General features: G+C 40.8%; 1 protein-coding gene across 1 annotated transcript in view; it reads left to right on the top strand.

Annotated features, from left to right (window-relative positions):
* Tet3 (tet methylcytosine dioxygenase 3) overlaps positions 1-15,875 on the top strand; it is a 97,885-nt gene that overhangs the window by 66,853 nt on the left and 15,157 nt on the right. The window contains exons 4-5 of the mRNA XM_013034644.1: positions 6,919-7,009; positions 11,464-11,557. Of these exons, the coding sequence (XP_012890098.1) occupies positions 6,919-7,009; positions 11,464-11,557 (185 nt within the window). The remainder of the gene's footprint in view (positions 1-6,918; positions 7,010-11,463; positions 11,558-15,875) is intronic.

Below are 15,875 nucleotides of genomic sequence, written 5' to 3'. Positions count from 1 at the left end.
AGGTTGAGAAACTGTATTTAACTGTGGGGAAATCAGTACCAAATGTTGTTGGCTCAGAGGATATATTGCATGTAGAATATTATCGCAACTTTGCAGAGTATAGTCTCTTCTCTAGCACCATAACTGAGCCTATTAGTACACTTTATTAGTTGCAAAGTAAGTTTCAGTTACAATTCTTTGCAAGGCATAGGATTTATACAACATTGTGTATGTCCCTAGATGGTGGTTTATGCAGAACATTGCAGGAAGGGAAGACAAGTCTAAGTCCAGGGTACATTATTGAGAATGGGCCTAGTTGTCTGGTATTTTGTGTAATTCTGAATTTGTGTTGTTGCTTAATTTATTCCTCTATTTCTGTATTTCTGAAGACTGGAAGTTAGATTCAAGGATTGGATTGGGTTCTGATTTCCTCACTGGGAGGGGATCGTTAGGTTAAGAGTCTGGTCTTGCCATTGTCAAGTTGCTTTTACTTCCTTTGCATACAACATCTTTTTTGCTTTTGCTTTCATTGCCAGTCTTGGGCACTGTCCCTGAGCTTTTGTGCTCAAGGCTAGTGCTCTACCACGTGAGCCACAGCCCTACTTCCCGCTCCTTGTGTAGTTTATTGAAGAGTCTCACAGACTTTCTTCCCCAGGCAGGCTTCAAACTGCAACGATCCTCAGATCTCAGCCTCCTGAATAGTTGGGATTTCTAAGTGTCAGCCACCATCATCTGGTTGTATCCAACATCTTTAGGAACTGCAAAGTGATTATTTGCTCATTCTATCATTCTTATATGTAATACCTGGCATTTTCTAAATGTGAACAGATCTAGAAAACATTATAATTGATTTTATTTTTGCCAGTCCTGGGGCTTAAACTCAGGGCCTGGGCACTGTCCCTGAGCCTCTCTGTGCTCAAGGCTAGCACTCTACCACTTGAGTCACAGTGCCACTTCCAGCTTTTTCTGTGTATGTGGTGCTGAGGATTCAAACCCAGAGCTTCATGTATGCTGGGCAAGCACTCTACAACTGTGCCACATTCCAGCCCCCATTATGTTAATTGAAATAAGTCAATCACAGAAAAATACATGGTGGTAGCAGAGGGTGGGAGAGAAATGGGAAGTTGTTCACTGGGTATAGTCATAGTTGTATACCATGAGTAAGCTCTAGAGATCAAAACAACATAGTGTCTATAGTTACCAATACCATCTTGTGTGCTTAAAATTTTAAGAGGAAGCCTGGCACTGGTAGCTCATCCCTGTAATCCAAGCTACTCAGATTTGAAGCCAGTCTGGGCAGGAAAGTCTGTGAGATGCTCTTCTCCAATTAACTGCCCCCCGCCCCAAAAAGCTAGAAGTAGAATGTGGCTGAAGTGGTAGAGCAATAGCCTTGAGCAAAAAAGCACAGAGATAGCACCTAGGCCTGGAGTTCAAGCCCCAGGACTGGCACCTAATAATAATAATAATAATAATAAATTAAGAGGATAGAGCCTTTGTAAAGTGTGCTGTTCTTCATCAATTGTTTCTTTTTACCAGAAAGCCAATATAATTCATAGATTTATTTTTAATTACCAATTAGCAGAATAAAAGGTGGCTTAATACCACCTTTATTATTGGATGATACATGTGGATATGAGTATATTTTTTAAAAATTCTTAACATATTTGAAGCCAGGATACAGCGTATACTCAGTGTTGTCAACCAGATCACTATTATGATGCAGGTACACACTTGAAATCTGGTCATAGTTTGTCATACTATTATCTTTTTAATCAAGTTGTAAATATTGTTAACATTTTATTTATTAAGTTTAAGTGCTGTTTAAAATGTCTTCTAAGCTGGGTTCTGGAGGCTCACACTTATAATCCTAGCTACTCATGAGGCTAAGATCTGAGGATAGAGGTTCGAAGCCAGCCCAGGCAGAAGAATCCCTGTTGGACTCATCTCCAACTAACCACTCCAAAACTGGAAGTGGCTCTGTGGCTCAAGTGGTAGAGCACAACTCTTGAGCACAAGGGGGTAACACTATTCAGCAAGAAATGTACTCATTACCTTACTTATGTAACTATAACCCCTCTGTATATCACCTTTACAATAAAATTAAATTTAAAAGGCTCAGAGACAGCACCCAAGCCCTGAGTTCAAGCCCCACTACTAACAAAAGAAAAAAGAATGGAGAGAGAGAGAGAAAAAATGAATGTCTTCCAGCTGTGTACAGTGACTTATGCCTGTGGTCCTAGGAGATAGAGATTGGCAGGAACACAATTTTAGGCCAGCCCTGGCAAGAAATTAGTAAGACCCCTGTTTCAAAAAGATGGGTTGGAGATGTGGTTTAAGCAATAGAGCCACTGCCTAGCAAGTCATGAAGCCCTCAGTTAAAACCCCAGTAATGTCACCACTCCCCACCCTCCAAAAATAATTTATTGTCAAGCTATACCTATAATCCTAAGTGTTTGGAAAGATGGAGTTTGGGGAAGATTGCAGTTTGAGGCCAGCTTGGGCAAAAAAAACTAGACTTCATCTCAATCAAAAAGCCAAGATGTGGTCCCAAATATGTGGGAAGCCATAGTTAGGAAGATCAGTCTGTGACCAGCCTTTGGGAGAAAAAAAAAAAAAAAACACCAAACACAAGGCTGTACATGAAGAAAAATTAAAACTTCAAAAGTGTGTGTTATGATTCAGCATTGAAACAAAAAGTTACTGTGTGTGCAAAAGCATGTAAATTCAGCTCTGGGCATGTATATGGTATTAGCAAGGTAAAAGTTAATAGTAGGTCTAGTGGCCACATTCCATGTATTGTAAAGTACCTTATATGGTAATGAATATATAAAGCAAGAAGAAATTTTGTGAGTGGGTTTGTGTACATGTATATAGATGTACAATGTACACCTGGGTGATTTTTTTTTCTTTGTCCTTCTGTATGCATCACTCTTGCTCAGCTTTTTCACCCAAGTCTGGTACTTTACTGCTTGAGCCACATTTCCAGTTCCATAGAGTTAGGTTTTTTGTTTGTTTGTTTTTTGAGGGGGGGGTAGTAGTATTGCAGCTTAAACTCAAGTCTTCACACCTGCTAGGCAGTTGCTCTACCACTTGAGCCACACCTCTAAGCCCACCCTAGTTTCAATACTATTTCTTCACATATAACCCCACCCCCCCCACACCCTCCCCTAGAGGAAGTATATTCTCAGAGAAAGTGGTGCAATGGGAAGAAAGTGTTTTTAAGACACTGCTGGGCTACCTTATAAATTGCTGAAATTGGCTTTGGTTTTGTTTGGCTCTTGTAGTATCTTCCCAGGGTGTTTCAGTGGCCCTCCCAGAGAAACCTGACAGGCCAGTTTCCAGGCTGGCTTGGTTTACATCGTCTTTCTTTCATTTGCAGCTACTGAGATAGAGTTGCCAAGATTTAGTTTGTAACTTGTCCTTGAATGTCGTCTTCTTTGCCTTAGCCATGAGAGTTTTGAGTTTTGCCGTTTGAGGCAGAAGTAGTCACCAAAAACTATATTATGTTCCAGTTGCCACAAAAACCCTGTAGTCAATTCATTTTTTTGACTTTTCTCCAGACAATAGAAACTGGAACAGAGCTCAGAAGTTATGGTATATACTTTATTCTATTTTCTGTATATTATATGGTCTCTTAGCACCTCTGAAGGGCTTTCAGACTGCTACCACCAGCAGCCACCTTCTCTTGGCTGACTCTTCATTTACCTCCTTCTGTAATAAATGTAGTTTCATGGGTCTGAATAGTGTATATTTAGAGTAGGTAGGTTTGTTTTGTTTTGTTTTGTTTTTGAGGGTCATGGGGCTTGAACTCTGGACCTGAATACTGTCCCTCAGCTCTTCAGCTCAAGGCTAGCATTCTACCACTTGAGCTACAGCACCAGTTCCAATTTTCTGGTGGTTAATTGGAGGTAAGAGTCTCACAGACGTTCCTGCCCAGGCTGGCTTTGAACTGAGATCCTCATATCTCAGCCTCCTGAGTAGCTAGGATTACAGGCATGAGCCACCAGTGCCTGGCAGAGTAGGTAGTTTTTAAGTCTAATTGAAACCATTTATTCATGTAACATTAAGCTTATTACCTTACATTTCTTCTCATCCTCAACAGTTTTCTAATGTTTTAAATATTATCAACTGCTTTAAAGCTTCTGAAGGTTGTATAACTTGTATGTCCTTCAGTCATTTGACAGATCAATAACCTATTGAGTTCAAAGTCCTATAGTATATTTTACATGTGAAAACATGAGTTGAGAGCAAGAGTGAAACCTTCACCTGCAGCTTCGCCCTTGTATGTGCCCCACAACAGTTCCTTGTGGGTCACAACCCATGCTTTGATGTTGCTAGTGCATGCAGGGGCACTGAAAAAGTGCAGGAGCCTTTGCCTATTGGTGATACTTGTACAATACCTTAAGAGGTAAGTTCTTCCAACAAGAGAAGGCAGTGTTTTTGGTGAGAAAACAGTTAAAGACACCAGGCACTGTGTGGTTGTATGGCAGGAGGCTATGAGGGTGGCTTCATGGTAGGGAGGTGTGCAGGGGTGAGGGGCTGCTGACAGTGCTCTGGAATTTGGCTTCTGTCCTCTGCCTGTCAGAGCTGTCAGTGGGAAGTAGTGTTTTGGGAACATAACAGGTGGCATTGGGTAGGATGATTTAGATGGGGACCAGGCAGGAGACTATGCTAATAGTCCATGACAGTAGGAAGGGAAAAGTAACCTGATGCCTTCATGAACTGAGGAAGTTGAAACACCGTTCATTCACAAATACACACATCGTCGCTAGCCTTTCTTTTTGGGGGTGGGGGAGGTGCAGCATTGGGGTTTAAACTTAGGGTTAAGTACTCTCAGCTCAGGCTGCTTGCAGTGGAAACCAGAGAAGCCCCAATCTCAGAAGCTAATGCTTTTTGAAAGCCTCGCATCCCAGTATCATCACACGGGACTTTGGGAAGGCACAGACAGACATTCCATCTCTAGTAGATTGTTTCCAATTTTGACGGTTGCTCAAGTGTCCCTATGAAAATCCTTTTATATGTTTTGATGTGTGTGAGAACTGGAGTTACTTTTCATTAGGATCTCATGTTTTTGCCCAAGGCTGGTTTCACACAGCAACCTTCCTGAGTAGTAGATTACAGACATAAACCACTGTGCCTAATTTCCTAGTTGAGATGAGAGTATCACTAACTTTTGCCCCGGATGTCCTCCCAATCTCTGCCTCCTGGGTAGCTGGGATTACAGGTGTGTGCTACTGTGACCTATCAGGATTTCTTTGTTTTTGTTTTTTTTTTGTAAAAATACCATACAGGGGGTTACAGTTACATGAATAAGGTAATGAGTACTATCAGGATTTCTTAAAGGACAAGATCACAAATTACAGCTCACTGCCTGGTTTGTTTTATTTTTTTACTTAGAGATGTTTCTATATTTATCGGAGAGTTGCCAAGTTGGTAGGTAGAGCTCTTGTACATCCTTTTCATACCTTCCCTAATGTAAATATTTTATATAATTCTGGTGCATCAAAAGTAAGAGGTTAATGTTGGCACAATACTGTTAACTGCAGATTTTTAAGCTTCATTATTGTTCTTTTTATTACAAGATCCAGACAAAATGTGAAATGCAACTACATTGCATTCAGTTGTCCTGTCTCCTTAGATATGAAACAAACTTACCAATTGCAGAACAGTGGTGTACTATGTGTAGAGTTCTTATTGTTTTTAGCCTTATAGTATCCAGTCAAAACCCTGTTTAAACAAAGTTACTACTATGTAACCTTTGGGTTCTGCTTTCTTTCACTTAGAAAACAATCATTTAAATCTTATCTACATTGTTGCATGAATCAATAGTTTGTTCAGTTTTAAAAATTGAGGTGGACTTCACATAACAAAATTAACCATTTTAAAGCGAACAATTCAGTTGCACTGAGTTTGCACAAAGTATGGTACAGCTACCTCTTAACTCATTGGGTAGCATTTTCAGTTCTCTGGAGTTAGACCCTACTGAACAGTGACTCTTGTCTGCCCACCCCCAAGCCCTGCCCTCAGTCACTCTGCTTCTATAGCTCTATCTGTTCTGCCTCTTTCATATGAATGGATTGATCTGGCTTGTCTGTGAACGTAATGTTTTCAAGGTTTATCCATGTGATAGTATGTGTCAGTGCTTGCTTCTCTTTTTGTGGTGGTAAATATAACAGAATTAGCCATTTTAGACTTATTTAAGTGTACATTCAGTTTAGTGGCATTGATTACATTTCCCGTATTATGCAACTGTCAGTAGCATTTCTACAACTTGTGCATCACCCTCAACAATTCCCCATCATGACTAATCTCCATTCTCACTATTCCCAGCCCCTGTAACTTTTATGTCCTACTTCCTTTATGAATTTTCCTCTTCTTGGTAATTTGATTCAGTGGACTCTTGTATTTATTCTTTTGTGTTCAACGTATTTCACTTAGTGTAGTATTCAAGGCCGAATCATATGCCACTATATGATTCCACTGCACTTAGTCTGTCTTCTCATCTGTTGTTGTTTTTACCTGGTTGTGAATGCTGCTTCTGTGAGTCTGGATATTGAGTTCATTGGGAGCAATGTTGATGCCTGCTCTAGAGTGTGCATGTAGACATGGAATTGCTGAGTCTTGCTGGGTGCAACTTGCAGCTTTACTGGGTGAGTGTGAGCTGACTTCCAGAGTGGTTAAACCACAGACTTCACTTCATTTTATCAGATGTCTAAATTTTGGCTCATTTTGTGGGTGTGTAACCAGTTTTATTTTGACTCTAATTTGTGTTTCCTAATTTCTAAAGGGATGAAACACATTTGTACATATTTATAAACCACTTGAGTTTCCTGTTTTGTAACATGCCTATTATTTTTCCTATTGGTAGTTTTGCTTTTCTAAATTAATGTTGATTAATTAATATCTCTAAATAATGCCTATTCTTTGGTTTCTATGCAGAACAAATAGTGGAGAAAGATGAAGGTCCATATTATACTCACCTGGGATCTGGCCCCACAGTAGCCTCTATTCGGGAACTGATGGAGGAGCGGTGAGTATTGCACAGATACTTGAGGAAGCATGGGTGTGTGTTGATAGAATGTGGATTGTTTTAAGTACTGCTGGTTTCTGTTGCTTTGTATCAATAGCATTCAAAATGAAAAGCCTCATGATTCAGGTTGTAGCAGATTAAGTGTGGGAACATTACTTCCAGGTCTGGGTTTGTTTCTTTAATCTGTAGCTTTGCCTTCCATGTGCCCCTCCCCCTCTCTCCACCTTTTCTCTTATTCCTGAAATATTTTTATTGAAAAAAAACATAGTTTTTTGATTCTATGTCTACAGAGTTAGTTTCCCCTAGCTCAAGTTTTGCTGGTAGCTTTTCTGTGATACTGTTTAAAATGTTCTGCCCTCTAGAAGGCCTATAAATTGGTAGTCAGAGCTAAAGGCCCAATTGTAATTAGGGTCTTTTTCTTTCTTTTTCAAAACTACTTCATAGATTGTATCATGTATTTGACTTCTTGTATGACAAGACGTTCTAAAGCCATATTGTGCATATAGTCAAGAAGTCCTGATTCACTAGAGGAAAAATCACTTAGAAAAAAGATTCTGAGTACTAAGGATGTGGGTGTTCATTGCTACAGTTGTCTGTCCATTATTTTTAGGCCATTTTCAGTAGCAAGACTGAAGTTGAAGGTTTTTAATCTTTATTATTATTTAGAGATTGACTACATCCTAAGCTTATATTGATTTTCTCAATTCAAATTCAGAATTTTGGAGGGTTTTTTGTTGTTGTTGTTTAGCTTTGTTTTGCTTTTTAGGCAATTCATATAGATTTTTTTAAGCTGTTCATCTAGACTTTAAAGTGTGTGGCTGTGGCTGTAGCACATAGTAGATACTCCAGAGGTACATACAATCTGAGAATGTTGTGAGGATACTCTGCACTCCCATATGAGAACCACAGAGTATCTGTCACATATATTTCATATACTTGCACAGATTGCTTTAAAAAGAAAAAGACACAATAAGTACTAGCATTTCAAAGAAGATAAAGGCAAAGGTGATACAGACATAGCCATATGTTTGCCAGTATATGCATGTAGTTGTGTGGAAGGCTGAATGGCTTAGAGTTTCCACAGATTTGAGAACAAGATTTTGTGTCACCTGGGGAACCAGACTAGTTCTGTCAGTATAGCAGCGAACATGATTGAGATGTCAGACAAGATGGGTGGAGATCAGTGTTATACAGGAATCACTCAATTTCTTGTCATCTGGAACCATTCTGTTTAGAGTAGCCCACCAGAAAAGCATTTGATCACAGAGCTGCTCTGTAAATTCAGATAGGATTTAAAGGCCCTTCTGAGTCCAGGAGAACCAAGTAGGTTTAAAGCAGTGTGTGTTGTACATGCCACTACATACACCCACATGCATGTCTCCTACAGTTCTCGGACTGGACAAGTCAGCATTGGGCCAAAGAGATTTTTTTTTTTTAAGGAATGTCAACATGTCATTTGCTGCAAGAGAGTCAGATGTATATGTTTGGTCTAGGATGGCTGTTTGGTTTTTGATTTTGCATTTCTGCATTTTACATTTTTGCAGAATAATAATTTCATAAGATTTCCATATAGCCCTCTAAGTAACTTTTAACTCAAGCAGAGTATATCCTGAAACAAGGATCATTAGGCAGTGATAAAGTTGAGAATTTATTTTTTTCTTCATTGCTTAGAAATAGCAGCCAACTTTAGATTCTCTAGAAACATTCAAGGGAGGAATTCCTCTCAAGAATACACCACGAATACTTATGGTTTTCCTCAGCAACTGGTTTATTTTTATCGCAAGAACCTTGGAAATCATGTAACAGATTGCATTTCCATCTTTATGTTGGCTGCTAGTAAGTGTAGAGTCAGCATTGTATTATCACTACCACAATCTCTTCCCCACATGCATGAGCACTTGTGTGTGTATGCACACACTTGTGCACACATGCACACACTAGAAAGGAAAGTGTCACCTCTAGTTCTAAGCCTAGAGTCTTTAATAATGTTTTTTATTTCTCCTATGATATTCCAGGCTTGTCTCAAAAATATACCCCAAATTCTACCAATTGTATTTAATATACCTATCAGTCCTTTATTTTCTGACCCTTTCCCTCTTTTCCCCAATTTTGTCACTTGTTATTTTTATCTTATAGGCAATTATTGTTGTCATTATGCTGAAAATTGAGCCCAAGTGCTATACCACTGAGCCACATTCTTAGCCCTTAGTGGAACCAAAGAGAGGAATGAATGAATGAATGAATGATTGAAAATACTTGGGTGGGGGGAGGAGGGAGGCAAGTTTATAAATGGCCTTGACTATCTTTCTCTCCTTTTCCTTTTCCTCCATCATTTCTATGAAGAACCACCATACTGTGACAGGAGTTGGCTAAAGCCAGAAATGGGAAAATAAACTGAAATTAAGGAGCAATTAGTACTTTTCAGTTTTTCTGATACAGATCTGGGAAAGGAGGGATGGTTGACAGCAAATCCCAGAGTATCCCAATTTCTTTTTTCTTTTTTTGTTTTTTGTTTTTTTGGTCAGTTGTAGGGCTTGAAGAAACTAGATGCTGCCCCAAGCTCTTCATCTCATGGCTAGCACTCTACCACTTGAGCCACAGGGACACTTCCAGTTTTCTGGTAGTTTATTGGAGATAAGAGTTTCATGGCCTTTCTCGTCCAGGCTGGCTTTGAACCATGATCCTCAGATCTCAGCCTCCTGAGTAGCTAGGATTACAGGGGTGAGCCACTGGCACCTAGTTCTCAATTTCTTTATGGACTTCATACTTGAATGCTTAGATACCTAGGATCCTCATTGTCACAGATAATTGGATAATTGGAGTCAGTTTTCAAACTCATATCTGAGAATGGTGCATCACTACCCACATTCTTGTGCAGTCTGTCTTGGAAAGGGAATCTCTGCAGCCTAGGAGTTCTATGAATGCTTCTTCTAGAAACAAAGAACCAACACTGTGCTTGCAAGTTGCTGAGCTGTGGTAGAAACTGATCTCATCAGGGTAGCAGAGCTAACCCTGGAGAAGCACAGCTTTAGAGCAATGATTCTTAATGTTTAGGAGGTTTGTGGAAGCACAGAGTGCTAGACTCTACCAAGTTCCTCATCAAGTGGGTCAAGGATGAAACTTCAGAGCCTGCCTCTTCTACTAATTTTCTAGATGATATGGATAATGATCGTGGTTTCATCCTTGGAGAATACTAGCTGAGGTCCTTAGTTATCTTTAGAAAGAAGAAAGCTTAATAAAAACCCTTTTATTATCATTTTTAATTATAACAATAAAAGGGACTCAATCTAAGTATAGGCCAGCTATAGTGAGGCACACCTGTAAACCCCTGCATTCAGGAGGCAGAGGCAAGAAGACAGTGAGTTTAAGGCCAGCCTCTGCTACATAGCTAAACCCTGTCTCAAAAAAAAAAATTCAAGTATAGAGTGGATCAAACTTCAGCAATTTTTCCTTCGTTAAAAGTTTAATGTTAACCTTCAGTCTTTCTAACCATCTACAAAGATATGTGTATCTCTGAGTCAAGCAGGATTAATCATACCCACTCTTGTACCACTGAGCTACACCCCTAGCCTGATGTATTTGTGGTTATTTTTGAGGATGTGATTTCTAGAAGTGGAGTGAATTAGAGAATATGTATTTTAGTAGTAGCTATGCCAGCATTACACCTTAATAATATATTAAAATATATATATATATGATCAAATTGAAATCATTATAAAACAAACTCAATAAGGATAGCTTGACTTACATAAAGTCTGTTAAACATATTATGTTAATTGATCAAAGAAGAAAAACTATTCAACACTTGTCTTCTTAGATGTTAAAATGTATTTGATAAAGTTGTGTGGCCTTAGGCAAGTCAATTCTGCTCTGTTTCATACTTTCATCATTGCTTAGATCGTGTTAGAAAACGTAGGCTTTGAGCACTCAGGACATGCCCAGGGAAGTGAGTATATGTAGGAGACTCCAATATTGTCTAGGTGAACATGGACATTGGTATTTGTGTGTGACCAGAACACTTCCCCAGTCTTGTCTGTTCATAGGGTAGCTAGGTTGGTTAAGTAAATGGTTTCCTCATTTGTTTTCTTTTGTGTTATTGAATTTATAAATAGTGAATGCTCGGATAACTCTGCTAGCAGGGATGGGTGCAAATGATTCTCTTGATGTCACTAATCAAGGACATTCTGCCTAACTGCTCCCTGTCCTGGAACTAGAGATGAATGAAAACAGAAGATGGGTAGAAAAGCAAAGGCCAGCTTAGGAACCTGCTAAGTACCCATTGTGTCTCAAGAGCCTCTGATTACAGAATAACAATTTAAACTTTCTGTTGTTTCCCCCCCCCCCCCAGTAACTAGAAGCTTGAATTAATATGCATATGGGCTTGCCTTCTTGCCATGGGCTATTTTCCTTTGGGGCTCCACTATACTGATGGTACCATCTGTTTCCTTCTCTAGGTATGGAGAGAAAGGGAAAGCCATCCGGATTGAGAAGGTCATCTACACGGGGAAGGAGGGAAAGAGCTCCCGTGGCTGCCCCATTGCCAAGTGGGTGAGTGTCAAGTCCCCACAGCCAAGATGGGCCTGGCTGTCTTTGCCCATGAGCTCATATAGCAGAACAAGTTTCAGACAAGCAAAGGGGTGGATGTATTTGAAGGCAACAGACATGTTCACCATGAAGAGACTCTGGAGCCAATGCCTAGTGCTTGGTTAGGGTCATTTTCTCCTAGCAAAAGCTGCTTGTCTTTGTCTTGATTAAATGCCAGTCCCTGGTATACTGATCTCTGTTGTAATTGTGTTAATCATCTGCTTAGTTCATGTGGTCTGTGCTTCAGAGCTAAAGGGGAAGGAAATGGGGAGCTGGAAATGCTGCCATCACTCTGAGGAAATGGGCCCCTGAGGAGTCTCCTCTCCCATCTCCATGTAACTATGCTCCTGGAACCTAGGAAGGACTCTGAAGGTTACCCTGCTGTGATCCAACCTGAGGGATGTTGCAAATCCTCTGGCTTTACAGGGTTGTGATCCACCTTGCCTCTGCCCAGCCTCTGGGTTAGTGTTTCTTGCCAGGAAGCCTGAGCATTTCAGCAAGGAGAATTATCATTGACATCAATCCCAGTTACCAAAAACAGAGGCCAGTTCTCTTGGCTTTCCCTTCTCACTCTAGGTAGCTCTTTAATCATCTGCTTCTGCTGAACCAGGCTCTTGGAATACCTATGAGTTTAACATCTGCTGAGTACTCAATGAGGGTATGTATACAAGTTGCTCATACCCACACACTACTGAAGGAACCCAGAATATTCATCTTCAAGCTGTTTATGCTTTATAGACCCTCAAAGTAGTGGGGACATAAAAAGATGAGATTTAACTTGGAGAGGCAAACATGTTGCTGTAGAAGTCAAGAACAAGGGACTGGAGTGGCAGGATTTGATGTTCAGGTTAGGTATTCCCAAGAAAGTGGAGGTGTGAAGCCATGGGCACTGGGCCTTATTAAGTGGACTGGGCGGTAATGGAAGCATTCCCAGTGAGGAGAAGGTCATGTGGGCAAAGTCACAATGGCTGGTGAACACATATGGCTGACTCTGAGGAGACTGGTAGGATGACCTTCATCAGCATTTGTCCATCTGCACACATGCTAGTTTAAATTGGCAGACCCCTGTCCTCTGCATCTTTGCATTTAGTGGCTATAGATATGTGAATATTTAACTGCCACATGCCTATTTTTAACTGTTTTCAGTCTCTACTGCAGAATTACATACAGCAAAGGAATCTGCTACTTAGTGCACTCACGGGTATGACGAATATTGTCCCCATCTTTGTGTCTGTCACATAATTGTTGCAAGAGAATGACAGTGATGTTTCTGTTTGGTTTTTTGAGAAATTCACGTCTTGGATCAGAAACTGAAGATCCTTAGGATACAGATAGAGCTAGAGGCATTTCCAGCATCAGAAAAGATAGCAGCTTAAAGAGAGAGGTGGCTGGTTATGTGGGTAGCATTAAAGAAGAGACTATGTATGTTCAGAACCTAGAAGTAGATGGTAAAGCTTTTGTTCCTGATCATACTTGCAGGACTCTGCCCAGGACTGAAAGAACATGTTTATTATGGGCAGGAAGCTGAAGGTTAGAAGGGACGAACCCCATCCTCAGTACATTGATCCCACAGGGTCTGAGCACATGTAGAATACAGCCTGAGGTTCTTTCAAGGATGGAACAGCTGATGGAGATCCCCAAAACCTTATAGACGATGCATAGAAGGGGATGTGTGGCAAGTGTAGGAAAATTTCCATGCTAATGATAAAACAAGAAAACATTTTTTTTCTTATGGCAAGAACACACAGGTAGTTGGTCACAAAACTGAGTGGTAAGAAAATAGTGCTGAGGATTTGGGGGGTTTTGTTTTGTTTTGTAGCCACTGTCGGTGTGGCAGGTTGGGAATGAGAGGTGCTTGATATACAGCTGCCAAACACTCGGTGAATTTTGGTAGGAGGGCTCCTGTAACGATTTCTACCTACTTTGGAAGTTAAGAGGGGGTAGATACTCCCTCTCCTCTCACCTGCTAGAGAAGTGACTCAGAAGTGCTTTTAAGGGAAGATTACTCTTGGTGGTAGTTTGGCATCAAGTACTTTATCCAGTGCTCTGTGATCATGGGGAAGTGGCAGCAGCATCCACTTGCCTGGGGTAGAATCACTTCCTGTGGAGTCACTGTACAACACTGGTCCAGGAGTTGTGTTTTCAGCCAGGGTTTATGTCTGTAGACACCCCCACCCTCACCAGTACCTCAGTACTATTAGCTAAAAGCAGTGATTGGGATTTAGGGGATAAAGTCAAGGTACATCATAGGTACCTGAAAATACATTGGAAGAATGATGTGAGAATGGAATGGATCAGCCCAGAAAGCCAGCAGGTACCTTGTGATTTGAAGGTAGCTGTGCCCCTCTGGGAGGGTAGATTGGGCTCTGCTGGTGTCATGCTGCTGATGTTACAGTGCCAGGAAATTCTTGCCCAGAACCTAGGTAAGATATTGTGATTGTCAGACAGAAAATGTTGTGGTGCCTGGGTGTGGTGGTATTATGCATTCTCCTTAGATTTTTATATTTTTGTTTCTTCCTTCTGGGTTCCTTCAAAGGTGTGTAGGCATGGAGCAGTGCCCCTTTTTTGTTTTCTAGGTTTTTGATATACCCATTGGGCTGTAACACTGTGGCCAGAGAGAGCTGTCATTAATCTGTGACATTTATGTTTGCCACTTGAGAAAACAGAATGGCATGGCCTCAGTCACAGCTTTGGCTGGTTAGGTCCTGCTGTGTGGCCTGAACACATGCCCATGAGGGTAGCCAGCCTGTGGATTGCCCCAAACCATGAGCATAGGTTGACCATAACACCTGGAAAACCATGGTCTGAAAACCATTAGTGTCCACAGATAATGTTGACACCCCTATGTCCAGCCCAGTCTGCATGAAATCAGGCAGCTACACAGAGTTCTGATGTAATAGCTGACTTTATTTGTGTGTTCTGGGTTCCCAGAATGCAGTTCTTAAAATGATACAATTGGTGATTCAGAGAGAAGTGCTATCATTGCCTTGTCCAAAGCAATAGTTCCTGACCAGTTCTTTAGCATGGAAAGTATCTTTTAAAAGTTTGCAGGAAATCCCTCTGTATATCGCTTTTATAATAGCAACAACAACAAAAAATAATGTAGGAGCTAGGTGCTGGTGGTGCATGGTCTGTAATCCTAGCTATTCAGGAGGCTGAAATCTGAGGATCACAATTCCAAGCTAGTTCAAGCAGGAAAGTCCATGAGACTCTTCAATTAGCCATGAGGGGAGTGGGGAAGGGGGACCAAAAGTGGAACTGTGACTCAAATTAGAGGGCTAGCTTTAAGAACAAAAGCTTAGGGAAAGCACCTAGGCCCTGACTGAGTTCAAGCCCCAGGACTGGCAGGAAAAAAATTTTTTGCAGAAAATTGATACATGCGACATGAATGGACTAAGGAAAGTCAGTCATAGGGGTGGAGGCTTGGTTCAGTTGGTAGAATGCTAGCCAATGAGTGAAAGCATTAGGGAAAGAGTTCAAATACCAGTCTCAGACCTAAAATTTAAAAAGCCAGTCATAAAAGGACAAATGTCATATAATTTTACTCATACAAGGTACTTGGAGGAGTCAAATTTATGGAGACAGAAAGTAGAACAGTTGGTTGCCAGGGGTCGTGGGAAGGAAGGATGGAGTAATTGTTTCATGAATAAAGCTTTTGCTTCAGAAACTTACAGAAATCATTGTAGTGGCAAAACAGTGTCCGTGTACCTAATACCACTAAAATAGGCATTTTAAATTGTGAATTTTGTATATTTTGTCAAAAGATGGAATGTGGCACTCACATCATTTAAAAGTTTGCATTTTTGCTTTTCTTGCAAATGGAACAAACTATCTGCACCAACTAGCTGCATTCCCCCCAGGCAGTTGATAGAAGACAAGCTCACTTCTGATGAGCAGATGCCTTCACCTTGCTGTGTCCACACCACTCCTGGCATTGCATCTGGCTATTTTGTTCATAACTATTGTCTGTGCCCAGGTGCCACTTTCTAGGCCTTCAACATGGGCTAAGTGACAGAGTTTAGCATGTCCATCTGCAGCCCAGGCAGCTCCTGATCTCCAGACTCATCCTGATGAGAACTACTAGAAATAGCTACTTAGGTGTTCCCAAGTAGCTTGATCTCAGCATGCTCCTTGTTACCTCACCACTCAGCACCACTACCATACCCACTCTTCTAAGCCACACAGCACAGAAACCACCTGCTACCTGTCCTTTAGCCTCAGGGTCACCCCATATTGATCATACATTACTTGGGGCCCTTTGAGAAGATTCATCCTTTTCCCC

Source organism: Dipodomys ordii, unplaced genomic scaffold (genome assembly GCF_000151885.1).
Source record: "Dipodomys ordii isolate 6190 unplaced genomic scaffold, Dord_2.0 Scaffold192, whole genome shotgun sequence".
Classification (NCBI taxonomy): domain Eukaryota; kingdom Metazoa; phylum Chordata; class Mammalia; order Rodentia; family Heteromyidae; genus Dipodomys; species Dipodomys ordii.
The sequence above is the reverse complement of the archived record's forward strand: the minus strand, read 5'-3'. Positions and strand labels throughout refer to the sequence as shown.